Source organism: Brienomyrus brachyistius, chromosome 6 (genome assembly GCF_023856365.1).
Source record: "Brienomyrus brachyistius isolate T26 chromosome 6, BBRACH_0.4, whole genome shotgun sequence".
In the NCBI taxonomy this organism is placed as follows: domain Eukaryota; kingdom Metazoa; phylum Chordata; class Actinopteri; order Osteoglossiformes; family Mormyridae; genus Brienomyrus; species Brienomyrus brachyistius.
Window position 1 is genome coordinate 4582354 of NC_064538.1, and position 19198 is coordinate 4601551.

The following is a 19198-nucleotide window of genomic DNA, read 5'->3' on the forward strand; positions in this document are numbered from 1 at the left end:
CATATTTTCATTTTCAGATGAGTATGTTTCTGCCACTTCTTTCTTCCCTCTGCTCATCCTCATTTTACTCTTGGTGCCTCAGTTAATATCATCCACCCACTCCTGCAATCTGTGTATAACTGTTCTTTGGAGCATAAAGCAAATAATCGAGGCAGAAAATTTGCCATGGATTTTTATAAATCATATTATATTATTCAAGCAATCACTTCAGTCCAAGCTAATGTTCTCTTACAACAAAATTAGCTTGAAAATTTAAGATCATTTTCATACACTGGTTAGTAACTGTATTGCAAGGGCAGATATATAACATGTCTATGGAATTTACTATCAAATGACATGTCTACATATATAACATGTCTATGGATTACTAGTTAATAGGTTCCCAGTACAAAAGGCTCTATTTCATTGAAAATTGTAAGTTCATAATTATAAAAATGCATGTTATAATTATAGATTAAGTCACACAGGCTCAGGAAAAATATAACTAAAATAAAAAAAAATAAAACTAAAAGACAATTAAAGAAGGAACAATGTTACAATTTTACAAAAGATTTTAAAAACTGACCAGTTGGTGGCACAGCCTGAAAGCTGGGGATTTTAATTACTGTCTCTGAAAGAATGTTTCTGTGGTCATCCAGTACAGGCCACTGTCCAGCTAACAAAATGTTAATTTCACAGTGTCACACATACAAACCATGAAAGACCACAAACAGACCACTAGATATCTGGTGTCATGTTTTCATCCCCTTCCGCTGACTTCTTGACGTTTTCAGTACTTATGTAGCCAATGTTGGTGAAGCGTAGCAGGAGCCAAATTACATCAGCCAAGAGTTAAAAGTCACGTAAGCAGGACTTTCTGTAAAGACCACCAAGACATGGACTAAGCAGCAGAAAGAAGCTCCGCAGCTGATTTGTTCTTTTTCAAAATGCAAAGAATATCTCTGGTGAAGTTTTTCCAGAGGTGGTACCAGTGGTTGCTAAGCGGGTGCCTGTTGAGTTGACTGGCTTTGCCTGAAACCAAGAGCAGATACAGACGCTACAATCCTCCCAAGAAACATCATGGATTATCTTAACTGCTGTGCAGTTATTGAAGAATTCTATACTGAGACGGGGGAGGCAAATCTCCTTTGCTTTGGTTGCAGTGGTGCCCCTAACTTACATTTATACACACCCAAATTTTTCACAGCACTATTAGTGCCACAATAATACATTTTATGGATTACCATTTTGTCATTTCACATTCATAGTTATGTAAATGACTAAGAAGGAATGAAGGTCTTTGTTCAAATTTCTGCAAAACATTATTTTAAAACATTTAAAAGTGCAGACGTTTAAAGTCCTTGACAAAATGAAAATTTCAGTGTAGAAGAATATCATGCTCAGAACCAGAGACCTGCCCCTTCTCTGCCTTTGATTGCTTCTGACCTTGATGTTCGTGTGAGTTTTGGGGGGAAATTTTTTCCCAATTAAGGGAAAATCACCCTACCAAGAGTACAGTACATGGTGCGGTGGCAAAATGTTAGGTGCAACAGCGTGACCAAGGAAAAAATTTAGTTGCACTCTTCAGATTTTTGGTCGCAACCTGGAGCCCTGGGAGGTGAAACATCCAGAAGGATCCGGTGGCTCCTCTGTGGGTTTATGTCACATCGTCATCTTACACCTGAGGAAGAAACAAGCTGCCTGTTAGCACAAGAGCAACGTGAACTACTAACCTCTGCAGAATTCAGCAAATACACGTGTAACACAGACCTGGACATAAATGTAGGATCCACAGTCACTGTCTTATGGAAGCCCGTTTTACACTGAACCCAGGGGGTGGAAATGAATCAGCTTCTACATAAAAGGACCTTCTGTTACTTTCCTGAAGTTATTACTAATACACTGACTTACTTCTGGGGGATTTTGCAGCATATTTTCACCTTCTTGGGGTGGGCTCTGTCAAAATTGTAGAATGTAAATCAAGTTGGTTCAATGTATTACATGAATTTCTCAAAAAAAATATGTGCAAAACAGAAATTTAACACGTTATTCTGCTCATGGATTCCTAAAAGATTAATTTAAAAAAATGATCATAGTACAGCTTGGTGTCATTGATGTTCTTATTCATTCTGCATTTAGCATTTCAGATTACTGCCAACTTCAGTTTTTGAAATCACTTCTTTTGTTCATACCCAATAAAAACCATTTTTATAAACCCTCATATGCACTTAAGTATGTAATATTCTTACCACGTTCAAGGATTTTCTTCTTTTGTATCTTATTGCTGTAACTGCTATTATTATTACTATTATTATTATTATTATTATTATTATTACTACTACTACTACTACTCCAGGTAGAACTACTGGCAATGCAGTAACACTTTTCTTTCCACATTCAGAATCAGTTGCTTGGTCTCCTGCTTTAACTGTGACAAGTCCTCTGGATTCACAGCTGTAAAAATAAGCATGTATAATATGAGAAACTATTGTGACAAAATATAATACAAACTCACAGGAAAATAATCTTTCCTTCATAAATAAAAATCCTGATCATTGACTGACTGGAATTATGAAACTCACTCTGTGTGTGGTTTACAGGCGGTAAAAGAGCCATCAGAGTATGAATTATCACTGCAGTCCTCACAGACGGTATCAGTGTATTCTGTTCCTGAAAGGGAAACAAATTTAAAACCATTAACTTATTTCACAAAGGCACTATCTCTGTTTACACATTAAAACATATGAGTATCAGAAATCCCCACAAACCAGGCTGTTGGATGAACTGTCCAGGTTGGCAGGCTGAGTGTTTATTGGCTGTTCTGCATCCTCCCTTATAAGGATTAATACAATAGTGCCCTTCCAGGACCCCACACACTGTATCTGAAGAGGGTGTACATGCTGTCACTGTCTTCACACCAAGGCCTGTGGAGCGAAGAGAAAAGTAACCAGAACTAATATAAACACCCAAGACAAAAATGAATGTATGATACGGCATGTTAAGACAGTTAGCTGAACTGAAATGTTACCTTTAACACAGATTGTACAGGGGCTGCACTGTTCAAAACCATTGGGCTGGTCATTGAAAGTAGAGTGTACGCATGGAACACATAAAGTGAAGGTCCAGGCCGTACAATGTCTGTAGACACGACTTCCTGGAAATAGGAGAGATGCTGGTTATTCTGACAGATTCCTCTGACGTTTCTAAGCAATGAGACTTGTGGACACTATGGTATAATGTGACTTACCACGGTGACACATAGGACAGCATTCATCACCGATGTTATATTCAGCCTGGCCGCATGCAGAACAGGGATTATAATTAACACAGAGAACAATTAAATACGTCTGTGAAAGAGGAAAAAAACATCCCATTAGACTGTATGAAATCAGTCATTATCTAACCAAGTACCAACCAACCATTAATCAGGTTACATGCTTTTCATTAAACATACATGGGCTGTGACTAATAGCATGACAGTATATATGCTGCTTATGTGACCTAAACAAACAGTTAAATCAGAGTGACCTGGACAGACAGAGATAATTCAAATACAGTTTAAAAAGAACCGTGGCTCAGGAATAAAAACAGAATTTTTTATATACATCTCATACATGTGTGTGAGACTGAAGTATCTACAGTAAGATGGTTAACAAGCAAAAGCATTCATTGCAATGCTGATAGACTGGGGACATTTTAAATGTTAAAATGAGGACAATCAGATGTGCATGAGTACTCAGTCTCAACAGACCAGCAAACCGTTAAATCGGAGTGACCTGGACAGACAGAAATATTTCAAATACAGTTTAATGAGAACCGTGGCTCATTAATAACATTATTAATTATCTTTCATACACTCATTATATATCTCATACCCAGGTGGGAGATTAAAGTAACTACAGTCAGATGATCAACAACCAAAAGCATTCATCGCAGTGCTGATAGTCTGAAGATATTAATGGTTAAAATGAGGGCAATCAAATGTACATGAGTACTCAGTCTCAACAAACCAGTTTCTGCTTTAACTGGTCAATCCATTCTGATCTGCATGACGGCTTAACCGGTTCACAGCATTTTACCAAAACAGCAAGACTGTTTTGATTCTACAGAGCTGATAAGTCATTCTGTGCTCTGGGACTTTCCCAGCCTGATCTGCCTGATTCTCTGCACTTCCTGATTATAGATAAAGGACAGAAATGTAGAAGTATGAACAGTCTAGAAACAGCTACAAAGCATTAAATAAATGTTACAACCTGAAGCAGAATAAGCATGTTGTGAAATAACCATGAATCACAGATGACAATATCTGGGATTCACTTTCCATTACACAGCATTGCAGACCTCCTTCCCAATCTCTTTGATGAAGGTACCATCCTAGGTGAAAACAGGGAATACATTTAAATATAGAGATGGATATTTGCATATATTTCTTACATTTATTGTATCACCCTTCACCCCAATGACTCGGTTCCAGCTCATCCGTAATCCAGACCATGTTTTCCTCCTGTCACCAGCCACCTCCATTCCAATTTTGTCCAGCTCCATTGCTGAGTTATTGTATGAGAAATCAGGGGTGTCCCAAAGCTACAGGTACTTGGGGGGAATCAATCATATAAAACACTCTCTCCTGCTGATGATAACCCAATAAAATCAGATTGACAAGTGTCTCCCTCCCACTTGGGCCAGGTTATCTGGTTGCATACCTGGATTGCTAAATCAACACAAACGAGTCTTGCAACTTCTGTGTGGCAAGTTTATTTATATCTTCAGATAAGCTGTAAAGGAATGTGTCAAACAATACTACCATATTCCAATGACTGCTGGAGTGCAGAATTTTATGACAAAAATCTGAGAGTAACCAACAACCCACTCAGGTGGCGAGTTCCATCAGACTGGTGGCAGAGATTCCATGGACTGCTCAGTGGAGTCCAATCTGGGCTCCTGTCTTCCAAGCAGGGCTCCTTTTCTCCAAGGTAAGTTTAATGTGGCTGAGGTCTGCTGGGTCCATCCTGGCACATTCATACTCTTAGGACCAGGCACAGCCAAGGTGGGATACAACAGCAGACCACGGTAGGAAGTCAGGGTGGACAGATTAATTGGGTTGAGCAATAATTCATCAGGCTCAGGGCAGAATGAAGTTGATCCCTTGTGAATCATGATTTCATGTTAACAAAAAGTCAAAAGGCAGAGAAGTTCAATATCCAGAAAAGGCACATATCCAAATCCACAAGGTAAAAACAGGACTAAATGCAGACAACAGTCAACAACCAAAAGTGATAGCAGGCTCATGTATCACACACTCAAACAGACAATCTATAAAATTTAGTCTACCAGATTCCAATCAGTCACCAAGCAGGTGTTATAACAAGAAAATAACTGCCCAATCACAGGATAGCAGTTGTAACTGAAACATTGTCTAATTATATAGACAATAGTAATGCAGAATATTAGATACAATTCTGTACAGTTGACAGGTAAATGTGGACGGGTGCACACGCATAGATCTCGAGATAACTGTACTGGAGCTGGCTAGTGAGAGGTAAACCTGGCCTGGATCACAGACAAGCTGAAACGAAGCTCAGTGGGCGTGACAGAAGGTTATATTCACAGAGAACTTAAAATAAACACTAGCTCAAAAGCACACATATTTGTAATATCTTGTAGCAATCAGACTCTGAAATCGGTGCATTAAAGTATCATCTTTATATTACAAAACCAACTTAAACATTTGAAGCCGAAATGAAACCATAAGAAAATGTCTAAGTTCCTTTTAGACATTTTTAAAGAACTTTTACATTCTGCTTCTTTACATTCGCATTGGATAATTACAGCATAGAAAACAAAGATATTACAGCGAAACTTTCAAAACAAAGACAGCCTTGGTTAAAGTAGCGTCCTACCCGAAACTGAATCCTACATACGTTTACTTTCAATGCAGAAGCCTTAACATTTCCGATAAAACTACATACGATAACGTTACCTAACGTCAACATTAAATTGGCAAATATATATTTTGCTTCTTTAATCATTAAAACATACATTATGAATACTAGTTTACGACTTAAAGAACAAGTTCTTATTTTTCCATACTCACGTCAAAGTTGAGGAAGAAAAACTAAAAAAACAATCACTTTCGTATTGCTCTATACTGCCACCTACGGTTAACTAACGGTCCTAAACTTCAAAAGCTATACATTAGCTTTTGAATGAATTATTTTCCTTTTCAAATTGCAAAAAGGAATAGCCACACCGGCTAATCTAGTACACCCATTACCAAATAAAATTTCACAGCCACACTGTTTTGCCCAAAACGATTCCTCCGATTCTGACGCTTGTTTCTGGTAAAAATGTTACATGAGAAACTTTTTACAATGCAAAAAAAAAATGCTTTTCTCTTTACGCTGTTTTAAGGAGCCCTAGCATTTAAGGATAGACACGAACAGTTAACATTAACGTACTGTCAACACTTGGATTATATACAAATAGTGATTACTGATAGTGACTATCAATATGTTTACCTGATGAAACGAGCTAAATGTCAGGGATACCACATGATGTGGGAGGAGTATGCGTGCGTAGCCGGGTGGAGTGAGAAGCAAGAGGAAGAGATTGCGTTTGCGAGCGGTGTGCATCTAACTGCTAAAAAGTGCCAAGTTCTGTGCACCAGCCCTAGTCATTGTATGTCTGTAAGCGCACTCGACTGCAGGCACACCTGTAGACGACTAGGGTAACCCTCAGAAGGAATCCTCCGAGGCGGCACCCACCGCTACCGCTAAATACCCAGCTCATCACACTGTGTGACCGTGAGGACCACGGTAATAAGCCTTTTGCAGGCCACTCTGGCTTCACAAAGCAGCGCGAGGATTTCGGTCAAAAAATGAGAAATCTTCAGCGAAGCTTATTCTGTGTTCTTCACATATTTGTGAGTCTTTCGCGAGTTTCCAAAACGCATCTCTGTATTTTCTTGCAGTATATTGGATTATAACTTGACGATACTTCCCCGCTAACTTCTTACCCGATCTGTGGACTGCGTCTATAATGTCTTCTAGTTTGTGGACCAGATACAGTGTAATTTTACCCAATACATTGATCACATCTTGTTCTCACCGTTGGCTTCTTTCATACCGTTGATCGGTAGATTCCATCTGCTGTGTCCTCCCACTCAGCTCGTCTTGACATTTGATTTACGACGTCTAGACTTTGCTTTACCTGAGCGACAGTGACCTCTAACTTTTTATCTTGCACGTTTGGTCTTTCCACTATGTAGCTAACAGCAATAAAGATAGCGGCGTCGGATACTTAATCTTCACCTGGTTTAATTTTCTTCGAGTTAGTACTGATAGGCGTTGAGAGGCATCTCGACGCAAATCCTTGCCGCCTGTCTCCATCACATAACCGCGGCCAGAGCACGTGTCAGGAGTTACCGGTTTGTTCATACCTTTAACGCTGCCCTTTCCCCAAGATGGAGGTACAGCAATCGGCATTTCTTAAACACCTTTAGTTTACCGATTTCGCCAAACTTGAAGGACCAGAAGCAAACAAATTATTTAGCCTACCGGAGCTCAGCAAAACACATGGGTCTAAATAAATAAAGCGCAGCCTTCCCAGTTTCCGGGCATGTGACGCCAAATCGCAATGACTTATGGGACGGGATGGTGCGAATCGCTAAATGGCGTGGTCACTGATACCTAGTAGGTGTCGTAATAAAGAAAAGTTGTTATGGACGTCGATTCATATTTAGAGTATATTTAAATCATGGTAGGAAGGACTTATGTTATTGGTTGCAACATCTGTTCGGTCGACAAGGTAAAAAATTAGACAACAGACTGTCGGCTGCCCACGATGGTTTAAAGTATGTCCCAGGAATTTTCTTAATGGTAATTATCAAAGTCTAAATCTACCCAGCATTGTGCTTGCAGTTAGCGTCAATGCTAAAGTCTTTACAGTGATCAAAACAGTAGTATAATAACCTTTTGAAATCTGATTACACAATACGATTCTTTGCAAAATTTAATAAAATTATTTTCAAAATACAGCTTTCAGTTTTGTGCTCGTTTGTAAATAGTACTGTAAATAGTTTATAAACTGTCAGTGCAACAATGTCACAAATGCAAACAGTATGACAAAATGCAAATAAAAAGATATAACAATGTGCAAAAGTACAAATCTCATAAATGACAACGGTACAAAGAATTATCTCGCAAACAGGCAATCCACCTTCCCGCCGCAGCTAACGATCACCCAGGGCTTTAATGGAGATTCGGTGAGCCGCTGACAATACATGACCTGTGCCCAAAACAATAGCAAGAAATAATAACCAGTGTGTGAAAATGCACTGTATTATCATTACATGGAGATATACAACTAAAAATACTCAAACAAAACGTCTCCACAGTTAGGATCTTCATAAACTTCCAGGTTGTGTACCCAACCATTGATAAATTGTACGTGGGCTTCCAAACGATTTAAAATTTCGAAGTTGTGCAGGTCTATATGCACTCACGACACACACAAGGTAACTAGAACATCGGGAAACCTGAGGGGAGGTAAGGCTTCAAAGTCACAAATCCGTTTTTCTCTAGGAATTTCGTATGGATCCACGTTTCGGATGATTTAGATTTTTCAGTATACCGTTCCTTTGCTTCGGGTTGGGCTTTCTCTCTGTACAATCTAATTTCTTTCTGACAGCCTTTGAACGTGATTCCAAACAGTCCGCAGCACAATGAATATCACCAAGTCTGCTGGTTTATTTTGGTTCGTGGCTACAGAATATGGTGGTTCCCTCACAGGTAGTGGGTTTGCATTTGGCTGGCTTTCAGTTATTTTTCAGCTATAGTTACATTTTTTAGCTGCTTTTGTATTTGGCTGTAAACGCTGACGCATGCGCGACTGACATCCACGGTTGACTCGGATCCTTTTAAAATGATTATTAATAACGAACAGCATAGTCAGATAATGCCAGAGGGTCATTAAACTAAAATCAGTTAACAAAAACGATTAACATAATATCAAGGTTTTTGTGGTGGTGTAGTATCCAAGAAACGGTGAGAAGTAGATGATGGAGATGATAAACAACTCTATACCAAGCCGCCTCGTCGCACGTCTCTCTCTGAATCATCACTCATCTTTACTCTGCAGCTCCACCTTGTGGCGTTACAAAATATGACAGCATTACAAAACACCTCTCTCTGTAATACTTGCCTGCATCAGTAATAAAAAGAACCAAGTGGCAAACCTGACTCAGTGGTGGATGTTGGTCCTAAACGTAGCAAAACTATCTGATAATCAAACACCAAGAAGGTAATTTTATCAAGCTTGCCAGTCTTCTCTGTGGTGTCCGGATGAAATCACATCATCCATCGTAGAGCATAGCTCTGCATGTAGCATAGTGTGCTATAGCATTTGCTTTGTTAGTCAGTAAACATTATAGGCACTGTATGGTTTGCGTGGCCATTCTCAGTCAGAGGTGGAAATTGTGTTGCATTCCGCCTTTTCCCATAATTCAGTAAGACGCTGTTAGGGCCCACTTTCTTTTCTATTGTTACAGGGGCAGAGAGTCTGGGATTAGCTACCTGGGGAATCCTTATCCTCATTCTCTCCCCCTCAGGAAAGGGAGCAGCACGCACACCACGCCTGCAATCAGTATAGCGCTTCATCTTGTTCTGTTTTTCTTTGTCACATACATCAGTGGGACAAGCTATCGCAGTGGGAGGCAGAGGGAAGACGTGCAGTCTGGTACACAACCTTCCAGCCATAGCGCAGTTCATGGGGTGAGATGGAGGCTGCATGCAGCTTCTCAGGGCAGGATGGAATCGTTCAATGGCTCCATTGGCTGCAGATTGATGTACGGAAGTCATGCGTGTCCCTAGAATCCAGGATCTCAGCAAAGACAGCCGAAGTGAACTGCGGCCCAGTGTCAGTGACAACGCATTCTGGGTTGCCATGGCAGCTGAGAAGTTAAAAACCCTATAACGTCAACAGCTGTAGCACTGTGGAAGAAAGCAAGCTGAGGCCACTTGGAGTATTAATCTGTCAGTGAGACAACAGCAACAGACATGGGCTGCCGTTTCAAACAGCCCAATGATATCAAGGCCCAGCTTCTTTCCAGGGTCAACAGGGGGTCAAACAGGCTGCAGAGGAGCATGATGTGTGAAGGCAGTTTTATCATTGGACTCAGCGGTGTAGGTTTCATGTTAATATTGGTGGGGGGGGGGCAGGTGTATCAGGGTCAGAAGTGTGACATCATGTTGCAATATAGGGCGACTCTGTAGTCACACTATTAGTTTTTTATTCATAAATTATTGCTGTTACAGTTACAATATATAAAGTGATATTCATCTTTCCATTTTCACTGATATTCATGTTTTGCCGTGTACCAATGCATACGATGATCTTCACTAATATGCCAGTTTAAGTGTGGTACTGCCCCACATTATGTACGCTGAATTTTAGAGAATTATTTAAATTATGCAAATTCTGCATTTCCGCCACAAATGCCAGGCCATGCACTGTGGAAAAATGACCTGACCTCAGGGTCCACTAATGCCTGTCACTCTCCTGCACCCTGTAGTCTCTCACAAACATCCTAACCACATATATAAAAATGGACCTAATCCACCATATAGTGTTTGAAATATTTACAAAATACCAAAACAACAAAGGTTTTTTTTTAAAAAAAAAATTTCACCTGTACATAAGTTACACACAGGGGATGGATTTCAGTTATTCAACTTACTGAAATAAACTGTACAGCGGTCAGCTTTGATTTTAGGTATCAGGCATGTCTGTGACTTTTACATCTGAAGTTTAAAGTAACCATCTCAAACAGGCAACAAATGGCCTGTTTAACATGAACCCCTGTGGAAATGCATAGAGTTAATTCTGAACCGAAAGGCTTCTGAAATAACATGATGTTAATATGTTCATTCCCTTACAATGCTCATAGAAAGTCTTTGGACCCTTAATTTGGTAAAAATATTGCAGATTTATTGGTTTTATAACAAAAAAATCATGACTTCATTCATTTACTTATATATATATATATATATGTCACGGGATATGGTCGGGCGAAGCGGGCAGAGCGAGCAAGGAGCAGGCAGGCAAGCAGGATACGGGAAAACGGGGGTTTATTAGGAGCAATCCGGGGCAGGGAATACAGGACGGCAACAGACATCAATGACGGACGAGGACCACAGGTAAGACCAGGACTTAAAACAGGACAAGACTAATCAAAGTAATCAGATACAGCGGGGTACAATCAGGGAAATACATGTGGGAAGGCAGGGGGCGTGGCATACACGAGGAGCGGACGAGCCGGGCATGACAATATATATATAATCACATTAGAAACAAACAGAAGTTTTAAGAAAATGTTCAAGTAGTAATAAATTGAAACCCAATTTATAGTTCAGCTAGCACACAAATCAGGAAAATGGCTGAAGTACCAGACAGCCGGTCCAGCTCGGGTTGTGGATATAATTCCTGTCCCCAGCTCTGTGTGCTGAAGTTTGCAGATTCTACCCAAATCTGCACTGGATGCTTTTGGCCATTTCAAAGGGCTCACAGTGTGTGATTCTGTGTACATGAGTGTTACAGAAGAGGGATGGATTATTAATGTCCCACCAAAATGTGTTTGATAGCTACACTGAAAACTTTTATGGTTCAAATTATTCAGGAGGGCTGCAAGTCAATCCTGAGCAGGGGCAGGTGAAACATTCAGGCCGGATCCTCTCTGGGTTTATGTCACATCGTCATCTTACACCTGAGGAAGAAACAAGCTGCCTGTTAGCACAAGAGCAACGTGAACTACTAACCTCTGCAGTTCAGCAAATACACGTGCAACACAGACCTGGACATAAATGCAGGATCCACAGTCATTGTCTTATGGGAGCCCGTTTTACACTGAACCCAGGGGGTGGAAATCAATCAGCTTCTACATAAAAGCACCTTCTGTTACTTTACTGAAGTTATTACTAATACACTGACTTACTTTAGTTGTATTTGGTACCATACTTTCACCTTCTGGGGGTGGAACCTGTGAAAATTGTAGAATATAAATTAGTATTAATGTAGCCTGGTCATATGAAAGGTTGGTTGACTGCAGTACATGAATTTCTGACATATGTACAAAAATAACAATAATAATAATAATAATAAAACATACCTTATTCTGCCCTTGAATACCTAAAAAAAAACATATATTTACATTAAGAAATGATCGCAGTACAGATTGGTGCCATTCAAATTTACGACTTCACTATGTATTTAGTTTCACATTACTACCAACTATTTAAAATGACAGTGAATTTTTTGTTCATACCCAATAAAAAACATTTTTATAAACCCTTAAGTAAGCACTTCAGTATGTTCTTACCATGTTTTTTTTTATATATATATACACAGATTGTTGCTGCTATTCCTGCTGTTACTGTTACTGCTGTTGGTATTCCAGCAAACAATCCAATGTTACTTTTCTTTTCACATTCAGAATCAGCTGCTTGGTCTCCTGCTTTAACTGTGACAAGTCCTCTGGATTCACAGCTGTAAAAATAAGCATGTAAAACATGAGAAACTATTGTGACAAAATATAATACGAACTCACAGAAATACAATCTTGCCTTCATAAATAAATTTCCATGATAATTGACTGACTGGAATTATGAAACTTACTCTGTGTGTGGTTTACAGGCGGTAAAAGAGCCATTAGAGTATGAATTATCACTGCAGTCCTCACAGACGGTATCAGTGGATTCTGTTCCTGAAAGGGAAACAAATTTAAAACCATTAACTTATTTCACAAAGGCAAAGGTACTATCTGCGTTTACTCATTAAAACATACATTATGAGAATCAGAAATCCACACAAACCAGGCTGTTGGATGAACTGTCCAGGTTGGCAGGCTGTGTGTTTATTGGCTGCTCTGCATCCTCCCTTATAAGGATTAATACAATAGTGCCCTTCCAGGACCCCACACACTGTATCTGAAGAGGGTGTACATACTGTCACTGTCTTCACACCAAGGCCTGTGGAGCGAAGAGAAGAGTAACCAAAACTAATATAAACACCCAAGACAAAAATGAATGTATTATACTGCATGGATGAGTTAATATGATGGGTAGCTGAACTGAACAGAAATGTTACCTTTAACACAGACTGTACAGGGGCTGCACTGTTCAAGACCATTGGGCTGGTCACTGAATGCAGAATCTATGCATTGAACACATGAAGTGCTGGTCCAGGCTGTACAATGTCTGTAGACACGGGATCCTGGAAACAGAAGAGATGCTGGTTATTCTGCCAGATTCCTCTGACATTTCTAAGCAATGAGAACAGACTTGTGGGCACTATGGTATAATGTGACTTACCGGGGGAGCACATAGGACAGCATTCATCACCGATTTTATATTCAGCCTGGCCGCATGCAGAACAGGGGTTATAATTAACACACAGAAGAAGAAGAACTAAATATGTCTGTGAAAGGAAAAAAATCCCATTAGTCCAGGGGTGGGCAATCTTATATGCAAAGGGCTGGTGTGTATGCAGGTTTTTGGGATAACCTTTAGGTCAGCTGTTCAAACCCTGGTGTGAGGACTCTTCAGCCAATCAGTCCTCTAATTAATAATCTAATTAGGGAATTGCAGCAAAACCCACACAGATAACATCCCCTTTTGGATGAGATTGCCAACCCCTGCATTAGACTGTATGAAATTAGTTATCTAACCAAGCTACAATTAATCAGGTCACGTGATTTTCATTAAACATACATGGGCTGTGACTAATAGCATGACAGTATATATGCTGCTTATGTGACCCAAGCAAACCGTTAAATCAGAGTGACCTGGACAGACAGAAATATTTCAAATACAGTTTAATGAGAAGCGTGGCTCATTAATAACATTATTAATTATCTTTTATACACTCATAATATATCTCATACCCAGGTGGGAGATTAAAGTAACTACAGTCAGATGATCAACAACCAAAAGCATTCATCGCAGTGCTGATAGTCTGAAGATATTAATGGTTAAAATGAGGGCAATCAAATGTGCATGAGTACTCAGTCTCAACAGACCAGTTTCTGCTTTAACTGGTCAATCCATTCTGATCTTCATGGCTTAACAGGTTCACAGTGTTTTAACAAAACAGCAAGACACGCTAAGTGAATCTATAGAGCTGACAAGTCATTCTGTGCTCTGGGATGTTCCCTGTCTGATCTGCCTGATTCTCTGCACTTCCTGATTATAGAGAAAGGACAGAAATGTAGAAGTATGAACAGGCAACACAAAGTCTAGAAACAGCTACAAAGCATTAAATAAATATTACAACCTGAAGCAGAATAAGCATGTTGTGAACATCCTCTGGGTGAATCGGACATCCAGCACTTGAGAAATAACCATAAATCACAGATGACAATATCTGGGATTCACTTTCCATCACACAGCATTGCAGACCTCCTTCCCAATCTCTTACATCAACAAGGTGCCATCCTAGGTGAAAACAGGGAATACATTTAAATACAGCGACGGATATTTTCATATTTATCTTACATCTGTTGTTACACCTTCAGCCTTCACCCCAATGAACTCCATTCCTGCTCATCCGTGATTCCATTCCAAATTTAAGGTGGCTGAGATCTGCTGCATAATTCTGGCTCAGTCATACTCTTAGGGCCAGGGACAGCAAAGGTTGGGCTCAATACCAGAGCACAGTACTTCCCAATCCGGTCTTCATTACCATTGAAACATTGGCTAATTATATGAATCTAATGCAGAGCAATGAACAAGCCTGTGGAGCTGGCTAGTGAACATACACTGGTGGAAACTGGAAACTGTGGCATGGATCAAGGGAAAACTGGACTGGAATGACTAGTGAGAGCAGAAAAACGAAGCCTAGATCACGGAGAAGCCGGGGCGATGTTCAGTGGGCGTAACAGATAGTTACAAAGGTTAGAGATTCAGACAGAACGAGAAATAAATAAATAGTCGAATAAATACACAAACATTCGTAATTTCCTTTGGCAATGAAACATTGAAATCGGTAGATTAACAACAAATAACAGAACAACGTCGTAAACATTTTATGTCGAAATGAAACCTTAAAGCATGAAGCTAAAGGAGTGTCCTACCCGACGTTGGAGTCTTATGTCCCACTTGCAAAGCGGAAGCCCAACATGTCCGACAAAACGACTTGCGATAATCCTAACGGCAATATTACACTGGTAAACTGAAATTCTACTACTTTACTCAAACGAAGACACCGCGGTAGCAGCAACAGAAAGGGAGAGATGAAAGCGAAAGATAATCAGGTAACGACCGAACGCTGTTCACCCAGGACACATTCAAGATCACACACGGCAATCGGGAACAACGAATAATCAGAAAACAAATAAAGGCTATTTACATTTTCCCCACATGCTCCGCGGCGTTACAATATATTACGAGTACTTCTTTACTACTACTAGAATAATTTTATCTTATTTTTCTATACTCACGTAGGACTTTGGAAGGCAGAAGTCATGTTGTGACTGTAAATGTTTCGGTTTCGCTTTACAGCTGTAATACCGTGTAAAACTCGCGGCGATGTTTCATATGTCGTTACGAAAGAACGTCAGGTTCACGAGCATGAGCCCTCGATTCATTTATTGTAGCGTAATTATTTTAAGTTTTTCAAGGCTTCATCGCTTAGGTTTGTTATTCCGTGATCTTTATTTGTATTACTTAGTGTTGTCTCAGGAGTTATGGCAGCAAAGAACTGCATGTAATTTTAAAATCAACATTCGCAAATTTATAGGTGTTTACGAGAGAGAGTACTTCTGAGCTGCAAAACACATAACGAATGTCCACGTTTGTTCGCTTCTATTTTATTGAATTATCTTATGTAAACTTTTCATGTTTTGCAGTGTATATAAAGGCATATTTCAAATAAATGTTTTAAAACTGCTCTAGTGTTTCATTGTCTTACTTCCTGATACTTAAACGCTGTACTACTTTCGTATAGCCTACTTTGACCGCTGTTACTAAATAGGCGGATGCAGCAGAATTTCTGATGCACCATACTGTTTACTGTAGTGCGCTGCACTTACTGATACAATTAGGAATACTCGATATAATGTGAAAACAATTGTCTGAAGTGTGTGGAAAAAGTGTAAAGACGCACACAACACGCTTTTTTTTTAAATGAATGATGTCTTGTTGCTTTTCAGAAGTCACAATAAGGTCACAAAATCTGATGCCAGCTATGTGAAATATTCATCACTTTGCCGGAGTTGACCTGTAATGTGGCAAAGCTCAGTAGGAGCCAATTACGGGGCTCCAGGGAAATGAGGAGCCAGGTTTATTTAACATAAAATAATACAAAATAAAATAAATCACCCAAGAGTTAAAAGTCAGATAAGCAGGACTTTCTGTAAAGACCACAAAGGCATGGACTATAGAGTTGTGACGTTCGCGAACGAACCGATTCTTTTGAACGGCTCATAAACATGAAAGATGGGAGCCGAGTCGCAGCTGGGGGGGGGAGCCGTTCTTTCTGTCGTTCTTTTTTTCCTATGCGTGTTTCACACAGATGCACACAAATTAGCTCCTCCGCGAGACAGAACAGTTATAGGGGGAGGGGCGCACCCAGCGCAGGGGTGCTACTGCCTAACAGCATGATGATAGTTGTGCACGCATCCTTCACGTGAGTACTCCAGTGGAAAAAAACCCTGCGTCCCTCTGTCATTGGGTAGGAGCGGAGCCATGACTTGTGCACGCTGCCGTCACATGCTTACTCCAGTTAAAAAAACAACCAAAAAAAAACACGTGCGAGTGCCTCTCTGTCTCAGTGCAAACTTGAAGACACACACGTGACACGTCTGAAAATGCATTTGGGTGCACTTTTCTCACGAAGAAAACAGTAAGGCTAAATGCATCATTTGTCAAAAAGTCATTTCATTTAAGTCTGGGTCAACAAATAATTTACGGAGGCATTTGAAGACTCAACACCCAACACTGCAGGTCACAGGTTTGAGAGCAGAGCCAGACTCAGACAACAACAGTGACACTGATGTGTCCATTGCCTCCTCTGCCTCCACATCAAGTGCAACTGCAGCCACAGCAGGTTCTGACCCCACTGGGCCCACCACATCACCTGGCCAGGCACGACATCTTTGAAGAGAAGGGTGTCAAAAGTACCAGCTGTCTGTTTAACCACAGACTGTTGGACTTCAAGAACGACAGCATCATATATGTCTGTAACCTGCCATTTTATCGAGGATTTCCGTGTGGCCTCCTGCCTCCTGGACTGTTTTGAATTCAGTGAGCGGCACACAGCAGACAACATTGCACAACAGCTGCTTAGTGTTGCAGCAGAGTGGGGGGTGGACAAGAAAGTAGTGTGCTGCCTAACCGATAATGCGGCAAATGTTACTAAGGCTATACAAACCATTGGATGGATGCACCTACCATGCCTGGCCCATACTATTAACCTGGTGGTAATACATGCCCTGCGAGCTTCAAAGCCCATCATTGATAAGATGAAAGAGGCAGTGGAATACTTTCACAGAAGCACCGTGGGGGCGCAAAAACTGAAGGAGACTCAACTACAAATGAATATGGAGGAGCTCCGACTGAAACAGGATTGTCCTACAAGGTGGAATTCCACCTACTACATGTTGAAAAGCTTTATTACCAGTAAAAATGCCATAATCTCCACCCTGGCCGTCATCAATGCACCTGTCCGCCACCTGTCCCAGGAGGAATGGACCACAGTGCAAGAAATGTACACAATCTTGCAACCATTTGAGGAAGTCACTGTGGAACTCAGTGCAGAAAGGTATGTAGCTCAGTTGCACAGCAGTATATTTCTTTAGCATACATGCATAGTACCTGATAGTAAATTATGAATTTTTTATACCATATTAGAAATCTGTGTAATACACTGGAGTATATATCATTGTCAGTAGATTTCTGTAGCCTACATGCCAATTTCCTGATAAAAAATTATGCATATTTGATACCACAATAGATATCTGTTTAATACATTGTAATACTTATCATTGTTTCAGCTTTAAAATTGTAACATTAAAGTTTTTTTTTCTTTTTTCACCAGCTACTTGACAGCCTCGAAGGTCATAGTGCTGGCCAGGGGACTTCAAAGAGCCACCGCTGATTTCCGGCGAAACACTACAGCAGCGGCAGCGCAAGGTGTGATCGACAGTCTGTGTGCGAGTATGTCATCGCGATTCCACAGGATTCATGCCAACCACATGCTAGCAGATACTGCTGCACTTGACCCGCGTTTTAAGAGGATGGCCTTCCATGATGGCGGAACAGCAGATGAGACGTTTCAAAGGCTGTCAGCTGCAGTAGCAAGAATTAGCAGTGGCACACCCATCCAACAGCAACCAGCTGCGGAAGGACTGGAAGGAGCAGGCAGTGGTGCTGGATCAATAGTTTGGAGCTATTTCCATGAGGAAGTAAGGGTGGCAACAATAATTCACATTTTTTTTTCTCTAAAAATCTCTAGAATGAAATCAGTCTGATATATCAGTCTAAAACTTCCACTAGCTGTAAATCACTGCATTTAATCTGTACATACTGCACATACTGTACATATGCAAATCTACTATTGTCACTTCTAATTAAATGCTAAACTGCATTTCATTACTCTGTTCTCTTACACTGTGTAATGACAAAAGTTGAATCTAATCTAATCTAATCACATAAAAATGGTATCTCCCATTGTTATATCTCCCACCCCTATGAGCAGGTAGCTGGAACAGTGGAAGCCGGGAATCCCACCGCCGATGCTGTCATGGAGGTGCGAGCCTACCTGGAGGAGCCTCTTCTTCCAACACGAGGATCCCCTCAAGTGGTGGGAGAGTCGAGCCCGTGTTTACCCCAGGCTTAGCAAGCTGATGGCCAAGAAGCTTTGTGTTGTGGTGACATCAGTTCCCTCTGAGAGAATATTCTCGAAAACTGGACAGATAATCTCAGAGAGGAGAAGTCGCCTTAAGCCCAAAAAGGTCAGAGCTCTTGTCTTCCTTAATGCAAATTTGCCCAAGGACAAGAAAGAGAGGCAGAAAAAGCCATAAAGTAAGGAACTGCTTTGTATTTATTTACATTGCATTTTGTGTTCATTTAAAACTTGAAGGGGCTGATCTCTTATTTGCAAAGTTTACAGTAGTTATAGTAGTAATAGTGGACTGTATGTAGACATTTCCATTTTATTTATTCTAATT

The 19198-nt window shown here is 40.3% G+C and overlaps 3 protein-coding genes and 1 long non-coding RNA gene across 10 annotated transcripts in view; 2 read left to right on the top strand and 2 right to left on the bottom strand.

Annotated features, from left to right (window-relative positions):
* Nucleotides 1–7602, bottom strand: part of LOC125745244 (tumor necrosis factor receptor superfamily member 14-like) — a 24783-nt gene extending 17181 nt beyond the window's left edge. The window contains exon 1 of the mRNA XM_049017895.1: nucleotides 7087–7602. The gene's annotated coding sequence lies outside the window, so the exon portion shown is untranslated. The remainder of the gene's footprint in view (nucleotides 1–7086) is intronic.
* Nucleotides 1–19157, top strand: part of LOC125745232 (E3 SUMO-protein ligase ZBED1-like) — a 20582-nt gene extending 1425 nt beyond the window's left edge. The window contains exons 2-4 of the mRNA XM_049017865.1: nucleotides 16194–17790; nucleotides 18067–18433; nucleotides 18727–19157. Coding sequence (XP_048873822.1) covers nucleotides 17204–17790; nucleotides 18067–18433; nucleotides 18727–18867 — 1095 coding nt within the window. The 5' untranslated portion in view covers nucleotides 16194–17203 and the 3' untranslated portion in view covers nucleotides 18868–19157. The remainder of the gene's footprint in view (nucleotides 1–16193; nucleotides 17791–18066; nucleotides 18434–18726) is intronic.
* Nucleotides 1–19198, bottom strand: part of LOC125745233 (tumor necrosis factor receptor superfamily member 14-like) — a 58901-nt gene that overhangs the window by 7249 nt on the left and 32454 nt on the right. The window contains exons 1-8 of one of the 6 annotated variants that reach the window (XM_049017867.1): nucleotides 15470–15536; nucleotides 14305–14465; nucleotides 13344–13449; nucleotides 13120–13245; nucleotides 2748–2903; nucleotides 2562–2649; nucleotides 2229–2433; nucleotides 1889–1935 (exon numbers count right to left, since the gene is read on the bottom strand). In XM_049017867.1, coding sequence (XP_048873824.1) covers nucleotides 1889–1935; nucleotides 2229–2433; nucleotides 2562–2649; nucleotides 2748–2903; nucleotides 13120–13245; nucleotides 13344–13449; nucleotides 14305–14412 — 836 coding nt within the window. In that variant the 5' untranslated portion in view covers nucleotides 14413–14465; nucleotides 15470–15536. Of the gene's footprint in view, nucleotides 1–1888; nucleotides 1936–2228; nucleotides 2434–2561; nucleotides 2650–2747; nucleotides 2904–3007; nucleotides 3134–13119; nucleotides 13246–13343; nucleotides 14214–14304; nucleotides 14466–14546; nucleotides 15027–15378; nucleotides 15403–15469; nucleotides 15537–19198 lie in introns of those variants that run through there. The other 5 variants (XM_049017871.1, XM_049017869.1, XM_049017866.1 and 2 more) reach the window with 5 other exon arrangements.
* LOC125745247 (uncharacterized) overlaps nucleotides 1–19198 on the top strand; it is a 62305-nt gene that overhangs the window by 3723 nt on the left and 39384 nt on the right. The gene's annotated exons all lie outside the window — the stretch shown is intronic.